The sequence below is a fragment of the Trichomonas vaginalis genome, chromosome I (assembly GCF_026262505.1).
Source record: "Trichomonas vaginalis G3 chromosome I, whole genome shotgun sequence".
NCBI classification, from domain to species: domain Eukaryota; phylum Parabasalia; order Trichomonadida; family Trichomonadidae; genus Trichomonas; species Trichomonas vaginalis.
This window is the reverse complement of record NC_067203.1, coordinates 4,417,830-4,436,868: the sequence shown is the minus strand read 5'-3', so window position 1 is coordinate 4,436,868 and position 19,039 is coordinate 4,417,830. Positions and strand designations below refer to the sequence as shown.

General features: G+C 31.8%; 8 protein-coding genes across 8 annotated transcripts, besides 6 other annotated features; 3 read left to right on the top strand and 5 right to left on the bottom strand.

The window, feature by feature from the left end:
• Window positions 1-939: 939 nt before the first annotated feature.
• Window positions 940-1,362, top strand: TVAGG3_0928110 (gag-polypeptide of LTR copia-type retrotransposon (UBN2 2) family; the record flags this gene model as incomplete). Its single annotated transcript, XM_051252481.1, has 1 exon — window positions 940-1,362. One exon carries the CDS (start codon window positions 940-942, stop codon window positions 1,360-1,362), a length of 423 nt encoding a protein of 140 aa, XP_051078055.1.
• Window positions 1,363-1,367: 5 nt separating this feature from the next.
• Window positions 1,368-3,287: a mobile genetic element.
• TVAGG3_0928100 (MULE transposase domain-containing protein) lies at window positions 1,672-3,021 on the bottom strand (the record flags this gene model as incomplete). The annotated part of the gene is made up of 1 exon (XM_001304977.1): window positions 1,672-3,021. One exon carries the CDS (start codon window positions 3,019-3,021, stop codon window positions 1,672-1,674), a length of 1,350 nt encoding a protein of 449 aa, XP_001304978.1.
• Window positions 3,286-4,589: a mobile genetic element.
• Window positions 3,366-4,493, bottom strand: TVAGG3_0928080 (Mariner transposase; the record flags this gene model as incomplete). Its single annotated transcript, XM_051252480.1, has 1 exon — window positions 3,366-4,493. One exon carries the CDS (start codon window positions 4,491-4,493, stop codon window positions 3,366-3,368), a length of 1,128 nt encoding a protein of 375 aa, XP_051078054.1.
• Window positions 4,589-4,719: a mobile genetic element.
• Window positions 4,720-5,276: 557 nt separating this feature from the next.
• Window positions 5,277-6,114: a mobile genetic element.
• A 301-nt stretch (window positions 6,115-6,415) lies between these two features.
• TVAGG3_0928040 (guanylate kinase protein) lies at window positions 6,416-7,026 on the top strand (the record flags this gene model as incomplete). Its single annotated transcript, XM_001304976.1, has 1 exon — window positions 6,447-7,019. The coding sequence occupies one exon, from the start codon at window positions 6,447-6,449 to the stop codon at window positions 7,017-7,019; it is 573 nt and encodes a 190-aa protein (XP_001304977.1).
• Window positions 7,027-7,343: 317 nt separating this feature from the next.
• Window positions 7,344-8,475: a mobile genetic element.
• Window positions 8,476-8,536: 61 nt separating this feature from the next.
• TVAGG3_0928020 (uncharacterized protein) lies at window positions 8,537-9,624 on the bottom strand (the record flags this gene model as incomplete). The annotated part of the gene is made up of 1 exon (XM_001304975.1): window positions 8,797-9,624. One exon carries the CDS (start codon window positions 9,622-9,624, stop codon window positions 8,797-8,799), a length of 828 nt encoding a protein of 275 aa, XP_001304976.1.
• A 109-nt stretch (window positions 9,625-9,733) lies between these two features.
• On the bottom strand, window positions 9,734-14,958 carry TVAGG3_0928010 (armadillo (ARM) repeat-containing protein family; the record flags this gene model as incomplete). Its single annotated transcript, XM_001304974.1, has 1 exon — window positions 10,465-14,952. The coding sequence occupies one exon, from the start codon at window positions 14,950-14,952 to the stop codon at window positions 10,465-10,467; it is 4,488 nt and encodes a 1,495-aa protein (XP_001304975.1).
• A 188-nt stretch (window positions 14,959-15,146) lies between these two features.
• TVAGG3_0928000 (MAP kinase kinase kinase protein) lies at window positions 15,147-17,852 on the bottom strand (the record flags this gene model as incomplete). The annotated part of the gene is made up of 1 exon (XM_001304973.1): window positions 15,254-17,842. The coding sequence occupies one exon, from the start codon at window positions 17,840-17,842 to the stop codon at window positions 15,254-15,256; it is 2,589 nt and encodes an 862-aa protein (XP_001304974.1).
• Window positions 17,853-18,016: 164 nt separating this feature from the next.
• On the top strand, window positions 18,017-18,547 carry TVAGG3_0927990 (uncharacterized protein; the record flags this gene model as incomplete). The annotated part of the gene is made up of 1 exon (XM_001304972.1): window positions 18,017-18,406. One exon carries the CDS (start codon window positions 18,017-18,019, stop codon window positions 18,404-18,406), a length of 390 nt encoding a protein of 129 aa, XP_001304973.1.
• Window positions 18,548-18,690: 143 nt separating this feature from the next.
• Window positions 18,691-18,728: a mobile genetic element.
• Between the last annotated feature and the right edge of the window lie 311 nt (window positions 18,729-19,039).

Sequence of the window (19,039 nt, the reverse complement as noted above, 5' to 3'; positions counted from 1 at the left end):
CTTAACAAAATTAATTTAAATGGTTCAGAAAATAAAAAATTAAAATTAATGTAAAAAACATGATTAGGAATAATTAACAATAATAAATATCATGGTTTTGGATTATTTAAACAGCTATAAAAGAACTAATTTTACAAATTACGATAAAAAATTATTGAAAAATAATGAAGAGGATAAGGATTTGAATCGAAAATTAAAAGGATGATTATGTGTCAAATTAAATTAAAATAAAAATTTTAGAAGATTTAGACAAGAAATAGTGCAAAGAATTAGAATTAACATAAAAATCGAAAATTTAATAAAGGAGAGATAAAATTATTGTAGTATTCAATTGAAAAATTTTATAAAATAAGGAATATTGGTAAACAAATAAGTTTCATCTAAAAAAAAGGAAAATAAAAATATAAAAATTGAAATAAAAACAGAAATATAAAATATTTTTAAAATGCAAAAAAGTTTCATACTAATCGTTTTTGTATAATATTTATCATTGAAAGATTATTGAAAGATATTTTGAAAGAAATCGAAAGAGTTAAGAAATATTGAGAAGAAGGACAATTGAATGAATTTTTGGCCGATTGTGCTATGCAAAGTTGATGATAATTGCAGGAAATTTTGAGATTTTCGAGGTTTTGGAGGGTGTGAGTACTATTATATGTAATAGTATCTCACACCCTCCAATTCATCCTATGGCGTCGAGAAAATTTTGGTGAAATGTCGTCGACATTTCACCAAAATTTCTCGGCGCCATATAGAGAACTAGAGTCTGCGAGGTACTGATTCTATCTATGTACCTCGCAGACCCTAGTTCTCAGCCAAAATGGCTAAAAATTGCTCGCAATTGTTTGCCATGTAAATTGTCACTTTTTGAGGAGATTTGACATTCTGTCAAATCTCCTTTTTTCGTATATAAGACTAGCGTGTATACAAATACCAGATATGCTGGCAGCGACGACAGCGAACGTTGCGGCTTCCGCCTTCATTGAATTTGGCGCCCCTTATTGTTTCTGGACCGACAACGGTTCAGAAAATAGGGGCGCCTTTCAAGATCTACTTGATCTTTGGGGCGTCCAATGGCGGCATACAGACTCTCATTCTCCCTACCAAAATGGGAGGATTGAGAGATTCTGGCCGACATTGGAGCGCTGCCAAAGCATTCAGGCTATTCCTGCCTTTATTTGGGAGTACAATAATAACACACCGCATGAAGATCTCCCAATTAATCCATTAACTGGAACAAATTACACGCCAAATCAAATGTATCAGCTGAAACCGAAATACACAAATGCAGATACAGAAAGGTTGTGGCAAATATGGGATACAGATACAGGCATGACCGCTGTTGACACATTCACAGCGTAATAATAGAGTGGGGGACAAACTCGCCCATTGTCACTTTTTATTAACCTTAAACTTGTAATTTTCATTATTTTAATTAACCTTATTTCTTTCCCAATTCCTGATTTATTTTATTCACTTACTATTAAAAGTCACATTTTAATAAAATATAATAATTTATTTATAGCATTTTTTACTATACTGTAATAAAAAATTAATTATAATAAATTAAATGTTTATTAAATCAAATGTTTTCTTTGCAATAATATTTTTAATGTTGAGTAAACAATGTTGGGATCAAGTGTATCATTTTTCAGACCTTTCTGAACAGCTTCAAGCATACTGATGCATTCGACTTTTTTTAAATTGTGTCATTTCTTCGAAATCTCTTGTGACTTTTTTGATAACTTTAACACTTCTCTCTGAATCCAGACCTTTAATTTGCAACTTAATCAGGAATGAAGGAACAACACTGGAATATAACTCGATGACAAGTTCATCGAGTCGAAGATTTCGCCTTTCTGGGAAGTACTGGTGCTTCAAAACCTTGAAATGTGATTCCGAGATGTTGTTTGTTCCATCTCCTTCATTTATATAGCGAAGCATCCACTTGTCAAGATGATGGCGCCACTGTCGGTCAAAGTATTCACGGGCAGCAAGTTCCTCATTTAAAATTTCTTCTAAATTGTTGTAAACTTCATCAGGATCAATTTCTTCCTCTTCAGAACCAAAGACCAATAACTTCATTAAGTTATAGAAAGTTTCGAAGTTGGAACGATCTTGAAACTTTTCAGCCTTTCTCATGACAGCGCGCAACACATGAACGCCACACCAAATGATCTGGCATAAGGGGATGGCTGTTTCAACAGCATTTGTGATTTGAGGTGCGCAGTCCATTGAAAAATAAGATGGTTCGCGATTGATGGAGCCAAAATATGCTGTGAGACAAACTTGTATATTTTCACTTGTGTCGGGCCAAACGAAAAAATACAAAAACGGAAAAACAATTGATTCCGCGAATTTGCCAGTGACGGCATAAAATGGTATGCGAGAGCGCAAGAGCTTATAAGTGGAATCAATGTGATAAGTTTGTATTTGATGTGAAAAAGCATTTGCTTCGAATGGGGCGTAATAGAAAATCATACGATCTGGCTCGTGAATAAACTCGATGAGATCATCTGGAGAATGACTCTTAACCATGTCGACAAAAATTGCAAGAGATGTAACATCATCCACTGAGAAACGGGTATTGATTGCATGAAGGCGTTTAGAAAAATTTTTTAAAGCATCTGTAGATTGTTGAAACATTTCCGGAATGATCCCACTATCAAATGGGATATTAAGATCTTTGAAACACCTTAATTGTGCGTAAACACGGTCTTGATTTGATTCAAAATATCTTGTTAAATAAGATCTATAAAAATATGATGTAATTTGTTGTGATTTGTTTGGAAAAGGGGCAGAATGATTGTGGGTGTTAATACATTTTCGTATGTGGTACTTGTCATCGGGAAGTGTATCAACAAGGAAGCGACATGGACAATTCGGCCACTTACAATTAAATTGGATTTGATTTCTTTCTTTCCTAGTTTTATATGAATAACTACAACCTGCTTGGATTTCTTGTTGCACTCCATACTTAAGCAACTCGATATATGTGAGTTCGTGATCTTGGATCTGCATTAAAATGAAATGATTTGAAAGAATAAAGAATTTTGAATATATTGGTCTTATTTTGATAAGCTTGGTCGTGTTTTGAATAGCTTGGCCATCTAATTCAATTATGATCTTTGAAAATTAGGTGAAATAAAACTAAACATAAATGTAAAACTAGGGATATGAAATTTTGGTTGTACACCACTTGTATGTGCCGGATACCATTGTGTCAAATTTTTTCTGAAATTAACTTTAAAAGTACTAAGTAAGATCATTTATTTTTGCATAATATAGGGTGTCCAAAGGTGTGTTTAGCACAAACCTGAATACTGCGAATAGAAATAAACAAGTTACATATATATAAAGTTTATTTAAATATAATCACCATTGGATTCAATCACGCGTTCGCAGCGATCGATCCAGGCTTGAAAGACACGCTTTAAATCATCATGAGAAAATTGCTCAAATTGCTCTCTTACAAAATTTTCAAGATCATCTGGACTCGCGAATTCGCGTCCTTCAGCTCTCTTTTTTAGCGTGCCGAATAAATAAAAGTCAGAGGGTGCAATATCAGGTGAATAAATTGGGTTTGGAACAACTTTGACATTGTTTTCCACCAAGTAATTCATTACCTTATGACTTTTGTGAACTCTTGAATTATCAAAATGAATTGCAAACTTTTGTTTTTGTTGTTTGGATTTCTCAAACTCATCAGAATTGATAATTTGAGTAAGAACATTGTCAATTAGATACTGAGCATTCATCGTATTAGGTTTTTGAAGAATATCAATTGCGATGATGCCATTCACGTCCCAAAAAACCGACAACATCATCATTGGTGTGTCAATTTTTTTCTTCGGGAATGTTTGCGGATTTTCATCCTTCGGGATCCACATGATTCTGGCTTCTGTTGCATATTGAAACCAAGACTCGTCCCCTGTTACTAAAAAGCGAAACTTCTTGGATTGATACGCAGCCAATATAGAGAGGAGCTCTTTCGAAGATTGGACTCTAGATTTTTTTTGAACTGAATTAAGGTTGTGCGGAACCCAACGTGTATACGCTAGTTTGTAGTTCAAATAATTGTGCAGATAATAACTGACTGTTGTACGTGGTATCTTTGTCATCTCCTCTATCCTTCTGAGTGATGCTCTTGGGTCTTCATCTAGCGCTTGAAGAATTGCTTTGATTTTTCGTTGATCCGGCGATTTTTTGTCAATTTTTATGATGGGCGCCTTTTTGTTCATGAAGTGATACATCCTAACATGATACGTTACAGTGGAATAGCTAGGAGCATCCATACCGAAGCATTTTACCAATGTCTCGTAGATTTTTTTACAGTCTTTGCATTTTTTTGCAAGAGCGAGGATGTTTTCTTTATGATTCATTAAAAAAATGAAAAAAATCCCGCCAAAATTTCCCGCGAAACCGCCTCTTGTCTCAAAATTCATTTTATATCCCGGCATGGCGCCAAAATACAACATACTCATCATATACATATATTCATATTTTTTATTATATATTTATAATCAGCATATATCTCCTTTAATAGTCTCATATAGAGCGCTGTGCTAAACGCACCTTTGGACACCCTATATAATGCCAATATGGTTTCTTTTGATTTTATTTCATTTATAAGCAAATCAGATTTACCCAAAAACTCCACTCCATAAGCGTTCATTTGCTAAATTAAAAAGTGACAATGGGCTAGTCTGTCCCTTTCTCTAATAAAAATCTCATTTATTAAGTATCTGAGAATTTTTGGGAAAATTTAAAACAAGAAAAGGTGAAATAGCTTTCCATCTTCATGCGATGGGAACATGGGTGCAAGCTTCTTCCCATGTCATTTTACCTTCTTCAATCTGATTGGAAATACCAATTAGGTAAATTCGATCGACATACCCTTTGTAAGGATTCATTCTAATGAAGTACGTTAACAATCAAAATATTCTATAAGTGTCTAGTATGGAATTCAAAAGAATAAAGAAAATGGTAACGTAAATAAACGTATTATGAAATAATTTATAATTAAAATGAAAAAAAGAAAAAATAATAAGTAAAGTGACTGGAAATGAAAATTAAAATCAGTGTACAGTTTTATTTTTTTCTCGCTGTGAAACGTATTCGGTCATTTTTTTAAAAATTAATTTTTTGTTAGAGATAAGAGCTAAAACTTGGTAAACAACTTCTTTATGTCTAGAAAATTCTATCTTGCCTTTTATTTTTTTCTCGCTGTGAAACGTATTCGGTCATTTTTTAAAAAATTAATTTTTTGTTAGAGATAAGAGCTAAAACTCGGTAAACAACTTCTTTATGTCTAGAAAATTCTATCTTGCCTTTTATTTTTTTCTCGCTGTGAAACGTATTCGGTCATTTTTTTAAAAATTAATTTTTTGTTAGAGATAAGAGCTAAAACTCGGTAAACAACTTCTTTATGTCTAGAAAATTCTATCTTGCCTTTTATTTTTTTCTCGCTGTGAAACGTATTCGGTCATTTTTTTAAAAATTAATTTTTTGTTAGAGATAAGAGCTAAAACTTTGCAGACAACTCCCCCATGTCTAGCAAATTTAACATTTGTCTCCCATTTTTATATATTTGGTTTAGAATGTTCGAAAATGCGTAATATGGTCATTAATATTAATTGAAAAGAACCTTGAATTAATTCAATCTGATCTCATAAAATATTTTAAATTACAAACTTTGTAGTTTGAATAGATAATTAGTATTAAACTCAAATAACTAGTTTATTTTTGAATAAAAATTATTTGAATTTATTCAATTTTGTGAATTTTCCTTCAAAAATCAAGTTTAAATATCTTATTTGCCATATAATTATAAATACAATGAAACATATTCGAAATTGAAAAGAATGACTTTTTCTGTTCTTTCAATCATTCAATTTGAATTTTGCAATATTGGATTTCTCATTAAATAGCTATTAAAAACAACAAGCAATTTAACTTACATTCAAATTTATTTGTGTTATATTCAATCTTCTCAAAACTTATAATTTTCGGCTATAGCATGATTATATGCTATATAATATAATAAACCTATAATAGTATCATTCTTTCAATTATTTGAAGAGAAAACCGAAAAAATCTATTTTCGGTCTATAACAATTTAATATCGGAAAAAATAATACTTCTCGATTAACATATAATATGTTCTCAATGGAAATAAACATGTGATGAATATGCTTCTCATTCGATCTATCAATGATATCTTAAAAAAAAATTAAAATCCTAAAAATTACTTTATAAATCCAAAATCGTGAGTGGATATTAACTGTTTTAAGCTCTTTATCCGATTTTATAATTCAGACAGTCAATACTCCACTTAAATACTTGAAAATTTTTGCTACCGCCGTAAATTTTTAATTCAATAGATAATTTGCCGCCGCTGGAAATTTTGAGAAATCTACAAATGATCGGAGTTTGTAAGAAAATAAATGCCGCATCCAATTGTATTTGTCGGCCCATCAGGTATTGGAAAGGGAACAATCATTGGAAAGCTAAGAGAACTCTATCCAGGCAGATTTGACTTCTCCGTTAGCCACACAACTCGTCAGCCAAGAGAAGGAGAAACCGATGGCGTTCAATACCACTTCGTAACTCGCGAAAAATTCCAAGAAATGGTTAAGAATGGTGAGTTCCTTGAGCATGCTGACATCCACGGTAATTGCTATGGTACATCATTTGCTGCCATTCATCAAGTCGAAGCTACAGGCAAGATTTGCATCCTCGATGTTAACATTGATGGTGCTATGGCAGTCTACAAATCTGAAATGACACCGTTCATTATCCTTCTTAAGCCAACTTCATTCGAAGCACTTGAAGCTCGTCTTCGTGGAAGAGGGACTGAAACTGAAGAGCAAATTCAGAGACGTCTTCAAACTACTAGAAGAGAGCTTCAGTTATATGAAGAAAACAAAGATATGTTTGATTTGGCTATCATCAACGATAAACTCGAAGATACACTTAACAAAATCATCGAAGAACTCCTCAAAAGATACACACTTTAATAAAAATATCACTGTCTTTTTTAAATTTGATAAGAAAATTTAAATCAATGTTTAATATAAGGCAAAAGAGTGACTAGTCTTTTTGAGTCTGTAATTAATCTTTTGTCAAACTTATTTGATATTTAGTTTAAAAAATAAATGCGAATTATATTATAAAGAATTTGGAGCCTTCAAATACTAGATTAATATAGTGTTTTTATTCATTCGTTACAGCGTTTTCATATTTTAGTCTATCTCGGATTCAGCTTAATAGCCGAGAGATGAAACTTCAGAAAAATGCTTGAAGTACATTGAAATACCAATCACTTCAAATTCTTTTGGTGGTTAAGGGTGCGCTGTAGTCTGTAAGTAAACTTCAGAATTTTTTTGACGATCTCGATTTGAAAAGTACTTTTTCTCGATATCTGCTGAACATTTTTTGGAGTTGATGAAAGATAATAAACCATTATATTATGAGGAGTATTTATGATTTCGTTTTTCGCGAAAATCCTCTAAAACCATGGTATTTTGAAATTTTAAGATTTTTTTTTTGGATTTTTTTATTTTTTTCTACGATTATAAACGGCGAAATTATTTTCGAATTTAAATTATATTATTAGAATTATTTATAAATCTAAATGCTTGGGATGACAAAGTTTCCCCAAACTAATGACTAATTAATGGTCATATTTTATAATTACGGTTCCTTCCCTGAAATTCAATAATATTTGATTTATGGATGCAGAGTTGTTCATGTATTGCTATAAATCAAGCTAAAATAAATTTTCTCAAAAATTAGTAAATCTTCTTGTAAATAGAGTTTTGGAAGGGTTATTATGAGATATATAAATTTCGTTGGGCGAAATAGATATTTCTAAAGCTTGTAATATGCATACAAACTATTAGATTCCTACCTATCAAACAAATTTAATAAGATATGCTGTGTTTAAGGCTTGATTTGATCTTGAAAATATCTATGTTTACAATATATGAAGTTTATAATATAATTAGGATATGCATATGAAATAAAATTATTTTATATAAATTTTGAAAAATTAGTGAATTATATTAAGTAAGGTATATTTAAAACTAAGTTTTTATTCATCTGAAGTGTGATATTTGAAAAATAGAAGAAATAACGGAAAATAATATATTAGATTGTAGTTCGTAATTTAAATAAACATAAAAAGCTGCTGTATATTCAATACGTGAAGCATTTTGCAGCCTTCTTTACCGAATGTTTGATTTGTATTTGTTGTAACGGCTGATTTTATTTTGGAATTTGAAGAAAAAACCAAAATCTTCGTAGTGATTCTGTATAGATTTGCTGCTCTTGGCTTATAAATGAAATCGATGAAGTTTCATTTTTTGCGAAAAATCTTCAAGTTCGAAGGTACCAAAATAGGTCTCGAACTAGGAAAAAAAATCATGTCAAAAAAAATTCTGAAGTTTACTTACAGACTACAGCGCACCCTTAATGCGACCTCAAAAAATTTGACTTGAAGAGTATTAAACTTTCCATTCAATTTCCTTTTACTTTTTTAATGACTTACAATGCATGTGTATTATTGCTCCAACATGTCATTGGTCTTGTTTATTCGTTGTTTTAATTAGTATTATTAATTGAAGTGAATGCTATATCATTTGAAATTGCTGATATAATTTTTTTATATTTGAATCTTCGAATCAAATTCTATCAGTAATTTCTATGTCATTCACAAATTATGTTGAGATTCTATTCACATAGAAGCATTTGAAAACTTTTGTTAGATCTTTACAAATTACAATATTGAATATTTTATTTTTTCTTGGATGCCACAATAATCAATACAATGAGGATAAGGATGATAACAGCACCGGTTGCGAAAAGACCACTCATATGTCTCTGGTAAAATGGAAGAGGGTCTTTGGATTCCAATGTAATTTCTTCAATCTTTGATATCGAAAGATAATGTTTGTTTTCAATATCAATTTTGAGAAACTCAGGGAATTCACAATCAATTAGAACCTGTGATTGAGGTAGAATTATCTTCCTTAAGTTTTGCGGTATGGTATAGCCTATTTTTAACTGTCTGATTTTTGATTGGCTGAAATCTAATGTTTTAACATTAGCACCATAGTAATGTGTTCCATATGAAAGTTCATCATGAAAAACATAAACTCGTGTAAAACCAGGACCATCAATATATTCAATATTTCCTTTAATGATTATTGAATTCAATTCTGGTGCATCAAAAAATTTTCCATTACATTGTCCATAACATCCAGAATCAATAAAACTTCCAGTAATTCCAATTACTTCTAATATATAAGAATATAGTACAGGTATGCACCCATCTTCGCCTTCTATAATAGCTGTTTTATTATCTGGATCATATTCATAATGAACACCTTTAAATGTAATTTTTGACAGATTTGTAAAGGGTGGCGTTTTGGTTAATCTTCTTTCTTTCCATTCAATAAATGAAGTCCAAATTTCATGAGATCTTTTTTGATCATCTTTTATAAAGCTTTGCAATGATTTGTCTCCTGTAATTATAATGTGAAGTTTATCACCTGGAAGCATTTCAACGTGACCTTTAAAGAAACATTCATTTGAAAAGACCTCTGCTGCAACATTTTGCATGTTGTGAAATGAAGGATCACAATGTGATGTGATGAAGACATTCAAATTTAAATATAGCTAAATTTGAATGTGAGTAGTTTTGCATGATAATTTCTTGTGTAATTTGTTGTAACATTTTGCATGTTGTGAAATGAAGGATCACAATGTGATGTGATGAAGACATTCAAATTTAAATATAGCTAAATTTGAATGTGAGTAGTTTGGCCTGAGAGTTATCTTGTGTAATTTGCTAGATTCTGAAACTTAATGTTTAATACATTTCTGATATTTTTATGAGTTCTGATCAATCACTTCATTTATGAATCAACAAAGTTCACCAAATGACTCTCCACTTTGGCAAAAACAGATTCCTGAAGAAATACTAGGTTTAATGCTGCCGGATGGTAAAGATGGACTATTTTTTTATCTCAAAAGATACATTGAAGTTGAAAAAAACTCCTCGAATACATGTTCCGTTTATGGTTGTAACAATCCAACCTTTCAAAATTCAAAATTTTGTGAAGATCATAAGTGTTTATTGTGTAATAATTTGCGGTCTAATATGTATTGCCAGTACTGTCAGAGATGTAAATGCAGTCAATATAATTGTAAATATGCCCGCGTAGATGGTTTCAAGTATTGTGAAGACCATAAATGTGCAATAAGTGGATGTCCTAACTGCACTTTTCGTGGTTCAAATTATTGTAGAGATCATTTAGCAATATTGGGAAGATTGGGAAGATTGTAAGCTCTTTACTATTCAATTATTACAATTATTCTAAAAAATTTTGTAATTAACAATTTTGCTGTATTTATTTTATAAAATAACATAAATAATACTTAAATAACATTAAAATAAAATTAATCACTTTCATCACTATCTCCAACAGTTAATGTTTGCCAGCCTCCTCTCTCCTGAGATCTCCTTGAATTTCCTGTTCCAAAGGAAATCAGTTTGATATTCGATGTAAATTTCTTTGGAGGAGTCAAACATTTTATCAAATTTTCTTTTTCAGAAAATTCTTCGAAACAAAGATTCAAAATATTTTGTGGAATTTCCTTGAGAAGAGAAGTACCAATCGAAACAACTTTCTGTCTATCTGGAATATTACTTATCATGGACAAACATTTCATGCAAATCTTTGTTGAGACTGTTTGCATTGAAGGACAAATTTTGGTAATCATTCTCAAGAAATGCAAAATTCTTGGAACAGATTTGATATCAATTACGTCTTCTAAATAATCAATTGCTCCAAGTTTGCAAATTTCCAGGCAAAAGTTAACTGTTTTTTCATCAGAAAGAAGGGAACAAAGGAACTGTATTCCATGAGGAATTAGCTCTATTTTGATTCTCTTGGCCAATTCTTCTAAACAAGTTAAATGACGGTTTTGACACCTTTTAAGAAGGATCAAAATAGAATAAGATGTTTCTTCAATTGTATAATTTGCAACAGTATGAGATATCAGTCCGTCTATCAAAGGGATCGATGAATAATGGGAAACAATAGTAATAATGGCTTTGGCAGATTCATTGTCACTTTTACATGCGCTGTCAAAAATTGAAGGAAGGATTTTTGCGAAATCTTTGTCATCTGAGTTCTTGATCACATTGGAAAGTGCTGTAAAGTTCTGATTCATTGTCGAAATCAATAAAATTTGACTTCTTACTTCTGAAAAAGTGACACCTTTGGCAGAATTTGACACTGCGATCAAGAAATCACTTTTTGAAGATGATTCTTGAGGAGAAATAACTTTGTACGCGTTCTCGTCTATTTCCGAAAAAGCATTAAAATCTTTATCGTTTTGTTTTGTCACTTTTTCAAGATTGACATGAGAAATAACGTACAAAATGTCAAACGGTTTTAACAAATTCTTTTGAGCGTACGCTGAGCAGACGTCGAGCACGAAATCCTCTTTTATTGACGAGATTTGCTCAAAAAGAAGAAGTAAAAATGGCCGGCCAAATTCGACATTATAATCCAAAATACATTTTGCAAATTGTAGAATTTGGTTGTCGAAATCTTTCAGTTTGATTTCTTGTTTCAAACATGAATTCATTACTTCACTTGACGAATTTACAAATATAGGAATAATTTCGCGTTTCGATTGTGGAGATTTTTCAATCAAAAGTGAAGTCAACCTTGCCAAAGTCAAACAATTTAATTTTGTCACTTTTAATTTTGACACTCTTTTTGCGACTTGTTCTGTATCAGTAAGTTTTAGGAAAGTAAGGTAATCCAGCACGAAATCCGCTACAGATAGGAATTTCCTTTGTTCCTCCAATGCATGACTTAACATCAGATGAAATTGTGCAGTGAAAAGTGCCAAAAATGGTCCATCATTGTTTGCGACGTCAGAAAATTCTCTTATGACTGTTGACGCGATAGAAAACGCGTGTGAATCGATTTTTGTGTCCTTCATCTGCACAGAGTTGAAAGCAATGGAAATAATATCATCAACACATGGCAAACCGCTTGGAAATTCTTTTCTAACCGTTTTTGCAAGTAAAGAACAAACAGTCATTGCAGCAATCAAAACAAAACGAGTCGGAGAAACTCTGTTGTCGCCTTTTCGTTCAGAAGGAGGAACGCAATTCGTAAGAATAACTCGCTTGCATAAATCTGTCCATTCTGCAATGATAGGAAAAGTGTCAAACAATGAAATAATTGCATCTGTCACTTTTCTTGTTGATAATTGTTGTTGCAACATGAAAACTTGTGAAATTATTTCTTTTGTCTTATTATACTGCAAACTCAACAAGAAAAGTGATGGATAAGTCTTTAGACTCAGTTTTGGCAACAAAATTTCTTTTGTATATGAATTGTTTCTCAACAAATTCGCTGACAAGATTTGTGATGAACTTTTCATTGTAAAGAAATTCAATAAACAATTAACAGCAGCTTTGTAAACTATTGAATTTTCATTTTCCTTTGAATTTTGTAATAAATTGACAAATTGGCAAATTTCTGGAGGTGAAGTGACAAAACCGCCATATAAAACATCTTCAATTGCTTCAACCAAGAATTTATCAGTAGAAAACTTCACAAGATTTGATAATGCGAATATTGCTTCAGGAGAAGATTGTTGAGCAACTATTTGCATTATTAATTTCAAACATCTTTCAGTCATTTTCTCTTGTACGAAAAGATTTGCTGATTCGGCAATTGTTAACAGCGCAAAATCAAAAGATTTCTTCGATTTCTCGAGAGATTCCAATGTTGGTTTAATCAGCATTGGATAGAAAGATAAAAATCTCGAAATACAACCACTAGCAATCCTTTTTACCGAATTTGAATCGGATTTAATCGTAAAAAGTTTTGGCAAAGTGTCATTTGGCAGAAAACCAAATGTTGACTTCTTCTGAAGCAATGACCTGATCAACATAAGTTTTCCTCCAATCTGGTTATCGTTTTGACCAATAAAAAGTGACTCAATTATTTGTGTCACTTTTTCTTTTTTAGTTTTTCTTATAATTGACGGAAAAGATTCGATAATTATTCTGCAACAGCCATCTCTGTGTGTCATACCATTCAAATGTAAATGGTTTGTAAAAATAGAAGAAAAACTATTCGTTATTTTCGTGCCAAACATTATACTCGTTAAATCTGTATCGTTCGAAAAAGGTGACAAAACCGAATCAATTTCAAAAGTTTCAATATTAAATAAATTGCTAACGGAAACAACCGCTGCCGATAAAAACAACTGAGACATTTGCTCAGATAAATTCATGTTTTGTATCAATGACCAAATACAAAATGTTGTTGATGCAGAAAATAAAGTTAAACAATGTAAAATATTAGAAATAAACTGTGGAATACAACTCTGAACTGTTGTATTAGTCCTGCATGCTAAAAGAAATGCAGAAATGTATTTAATTGATAATTTCTGAGAAACTGACAGTTTTAACAACGGTTTCATTGAATTTATCAATTTGACAGCGGTTTGACAGATATCATCTGATATTTGGTTGATGGCGGCCAATCCTGTAGCCATTGAAAAAGCTGCTGACACTTTTTGGGAATCAATTGTTCCATTATTCATGAGATTAATTACAACAGGTTGTATTTTAGCAGCGTTCTTTGTATTTGCGAGTAGAGAAATGGTATTTGAGTATCCCATCAGCGAATTTTTCTCTTTCGCATCTGATATCAAAACTAAAAACGTTTCTAAGTAGAGATTGGCTACTTTCGGATCTTTCTGGTTGAGAGAACCAAAGAAAGAGATGGCAATCTTCTGTATTTCCTTGATGTTGCATTCTAATAATGTATAAGTTAATCTTAGTCCTTGTTGAAGAGTTTTATGCGGTACTTCGCAATGCTGCAGGGCTGTAATTAATACTAATGCGTTGGGAATGGTGACTTTACCTTCAGGAATCATTTCTACTAAATGTTGGCAGATTGATTTGCCGGAAGTGGAGCCACAGACTGAGAAAACGGATTTTAATGTTGACTGTGTAATGGGCATCATGGAATTAATGCCGATTTTCAAAAGAGAAACATTGTATAAAAATTTCGAAATTGTTTTGAGTTTTGAGACTAAGAAAATAGGCTCGAAGAACCTAAATGCTGTAAACATGGATGCGCATACAGTTTGTACGTATTTTTCGTTTTGTAGCAAGGTTAAATAATTTTTTGTAATAAAAGAAATTTCGTTGCTAGAAGCGTGGTACAATAACTTGCCTAAGGATTTTCCGACGATATATCTTGATGTTAATGTTTCTGTATGGATTGTTGGAGTAATTACAGGTAATAATTTGAGAAAATCAATTTTTGCTTGAGTAAGTAATACGGGGATCGTCTTTATTGCTTCATTTCGAAGATTTTCTGCTGTTGCTGTAATGCATCGTCTAATAAAAACAAAAATTTGTGGAATTGATCGAATTAGGAAGTCTCCAGTTCCAGAAAGTATTCTTCTGAAACACTGGCATATGTAAGGAAATTGTGATGGATGTGGTGAATTAGAAAGAGTTGTAATGTGAGTGGATAATTGCGCCTTAAAGGAACTGCCGACTCCTTTTGAAAGTATGCCTAAAATAACAATTGCAGTTAAATTGTATGCTTGAATTTCATCTGAAATTATAGATAAAAATTTCCAAAAATCTGGAGACTTCATTGATTTAAAATAAGCTAGCAAGCAAATGCCTATTGCATTTGCGGTCACTGGGCTTAGTTGTCTTTCGTTGGCAACGATAAGATTTAATAAAATATCTTCAATATCTTTGGAAAATGGCTCTTTTGAAGCCAACATTTCCTCATGAAGAAGGTATAATGAGCGACTAATCGTTTTATCCGCATTTGGAATTGCTTTTCCTTTCGGAATTTCAGAAAGTTGCTTCAAAATTTCATTCATTATACTGAAAGAAAACTTTTCGGAATGTTGATCGGTAATATATAACATATATCACTAAACTTCAAGAATATTAATTTTAAAATCATGGAAATGCAAAAAATGACAGAAACAATCCAAAAATTGCAGTCATATTATTGATTATTTATAGAGTGTTAGAGTGAATCGAGATACTCTATTTAAATGTGATCATTTTGACCGCTCAAATAGATATTTCATTCGAATTCAATTCAAAATGTTCTTAAAATGCATAAATTAAACAACATTTTATTAATGAACAAAATAAATAATGAACAAATGATTGTTAGCATCTAGACAAGATTCTAACGCGAAGAGCAGCTTTTTGAACTTGCATCACAGAAGATTGTGTAAATGGAAGCAATTGAGGTATAAGAGAAGCAGCAATAAGAGAAGGTTGTGGTGACTGCACAATTACTTGAATGAGGAATTCAAGGAATTGTATTTGTCCGAATGCCCCAACTTTTCCTAAGCATGTCATAACTCTTTCAATAATTTCAGGTGAATAGATCTTATGACCAACATTTGGACAATATTGCATTATTCTTGTAACATCCACAAATGATTCTGGATGACTAGATTTCATTTCAGCCGCATTTAATTCGGAGAAAATGAATTGATTAATAGATTCATAAACTCCTTCTAAATGCTTTGAAATAAACCTTGAATCCATAGATGCCCAATGACTAAGAGCTCTAATTGCTTTCCTATTCCAGATTGGAAAATCTATCATGTCTGTAAGGTCTTGATATAAAGTAGTTTCTTTCAACTTCCAAACACAAAAACTAGAAACTGTTGGAATTTCACAAACTAAATCTCTAACTCTAACAGTTGCTTCAACTAATCCTCTTGCTTTTTCAAGTGCAACGCAAATGCCATAATCGCATGCAGACTCAATAAGTTCAGGTGAATTCTTAATCATGTTCGAAACAATTTGTAAAATTGTAGCACTGTCATCTTCTCTTGAACCTGTGATTTGGGAAATCAATGGTTGAAGTAATTCTTCAGCTGCGATTTTCTCCTTTGCAACAACATTCGATGAAACATTGTTGAGGATTGTGAGAAGTGTTGTATATTCTTTAGATGTCAAGTTCGGGAACTTCTCTTTGTGTTGAATAATGTAGGAAATTGGATCAAATTCTTCTGCAAGATATACTTGAGATTTTGGTGAAAGTAATGAATATTTGTGAAGCAAACTAATTGCATCAGCTACGACGTTCTTAGCAATTCCCATCATTTCTGAAGGTATACCAAGAACATTAAGTTTCTCTTCATCACCTTCATTGAGTTGAGGAGCATTTATAATTGGTGAGATATCAGTGAATTTTTGCGAAATCAAATCAAGATATTCTTTTGCATGGAGGCAGGCTTTGAATGCAAGGTAGACTGCTTTCTTGATTAAGTCTCTATTTGCTAGTAGTATTGATCCGACATTTCCTGATATATGAGCATTGAATATCTGGAGAAGAAGCCTTGGAACAAATAAAGATAGAATTGGAGTTGAAAGCAAAATATCAACTTTGTTAACAAGACCTGAATAGCAGCAGAACTTAGGACCAATTGATGAAGAAAACAATAGTGCCATAGAAGAAATTTGTTGGTGAAGAAGGTTATCACCTTTTTCGGTTTCATCAAATAATAATTTTTGAGGAACTGAGTGGAGAAGTAGACTTGTAGCATTTTGTTCAGCATATGGAACAATACATTGAATGAGATTGAGCGTCTGCAACTTTGTTTGCTTATTAGTCAAACCGTCAATAATTGCGCGCATTCCACAAATATTTTGGATTAATTGAGGAAGGCGTTTAATAGTTTGGACAGATCTTGCAATTAATAGTAAGCCGTGAGCAAATGTCTTATCTTCATTTAACATTTGACACATTTCATCTGGAGTAGGTTGATGATTTTCTGCTGACTCCCATATATTAAGTGCTTCGAATCTAGCAGTTATGCTCTTCATATTCATATTCTCATCTGCAGAAACTTGAGACCCTGGATTAAACTTCGCAAGCATTTCATGAGCTTTCTTAAGCCATTTATGAGCCAAAAGTTGTTTTGCATCTGGTCTAAGCTTTGGGTTCTTATTAAGACATAATTGCAAGAATTCTTTGCAATCAGGTGAAAATCTTGCTGGAATTGGGATATCTCTTGGGCCTGCAATTTGAAACATTGCTGGCATTGGAGCTAAATCCCAGAGTGGTGGCTTACCAACTAGTAATTCATGTACTGTAGCGCCGATTGACCATATATCGCACTTTGTATCAACAGGATCGCCATTAATTACTTCTGGAGCCATCCAATATGGAGATCCTGCTGACTCTCTAAGAGTATGGCCGTATTTGTCTAAGTCTAAAGCAAGTCCGAAGTCTGCTAATTTGCAATTGTCACCTTGCATCAGTACATTAGCTGCTTTTATGTCGCGATGAATTATACTTTGATTGTGAAGATATTCTAAACCTTGTAATATCTGCACGACGTAAATTGAGCAAATCATTTCATTTAACGGACCGTAAGTTTTGATGACATCAAGAAGCGAACCATTCTCAGCATACTCCATAACAATGTGTAGAGCACCATTTGAATCTTTAAATGAATCGAGATAAGGTACAATTGAAGGATGCTTAAGACGTTTAAGTAATGTTAATTCTTCCTGAAAGTCTTCAATTGCTTCATTGTTTATAAGGCATTTAATTGCGACTGTTTTAGATGTTTCTTGATCAAAAGCTGCATACACAACTCCAAATGCTCCCGATCCTAATTCTTCTTTTTTGAGAAATCGATCTGGGAGCTTTGCTTGTTGCTTCTTTGGAGTTCGAATGTGTTTGATATTATTCTTATTTTCGACTCTGCCACGAGGATTTCCTCGCTTATCCATTACCCTAAACGTGCACTTTTCTTAAAATTTTATCGTCCCAAGAATATGATTTTGAAAGCAACTGAATATAAATCTTCAGAGAAAAATGAATCCATATACTGAGTCCTACTTATTCGCAAAAGGAACATAACAGTAAACAAATATTTGAAGATTTATGGCCTAAAAAGTGACTAAATGACTGAAATTGAAAATTGGACTTCATTACTAAGAATAGATAATGAGAACGAGAAACTAGATTTAGTTGAAAAGATACTCCAATTGCAAGAAAAGAACTTAGAAGCAGCAGAATTAGAACTTAAAAAACTGAAGATTAAAGCAAATGTTATTAATACTCAACAAGTATACCATAATCAAGAAATGAAAAACTTAAATAATGAATATGCTGAGTTTCAGAAGGATCTTGATAAAAATGGAGCATTAACAGAAGAAGAAAAGTTAATGATAGATAACGAATATCAAAAACAGATCAAAACAAAGCTTGCTCAGTTATATGAATGCGTTAAAGAAAGTAATGAATTCGAAAATCGTATACAAGCGTTAGAAAAAACTTTTGGTCCAAAATAGAACCTTGATTGCTATTATTATATGCATTTATTTGCCATATTACACCTGTATTTTAAAAAATTACTACTAAAATTCTTTTTCATAGAGAATATGTATAAAAATTAAATATATCTTTTTCATTGCAAACTGTTTGACCATTATAGCAAGCATGTTTTCGTTGTTTCGTACTTCAATATGTGAGCTTTTTTTGTGAATTTTATGAAATAAAATTGACGTTTTTTCATTTTGATTTTATATCTAAATTTATCATAAAAAACTTCTCTCTTTTTTTTTAGAGTTGATTATGTTGTAAACAGAAATTCATCAAAAGTGACACCTCGGAAAAGCTAAAATATTGGATTTTTGGAACTTTTGATAGAGCACGTTTTTAAATATTAATTAAAGTAAATGTATATTTTGTAAAGATTCTTTTTAATAAAAAAATAAAATTTTGAAGAAGAACACAAAATCTTCTGAAAAATAATATCACATAAACTCATATTATTTTCTAATATATAACTATTTTATATAAAAATCAAATTCAATGATCTTAAAAGCGAAGGATAAACCTCAAAATTTACGAATATAATGAGTGGGAATATAATGCTTATCTATCATAAAACCATATGAAATATCAATTTTTGCTTTACGCCT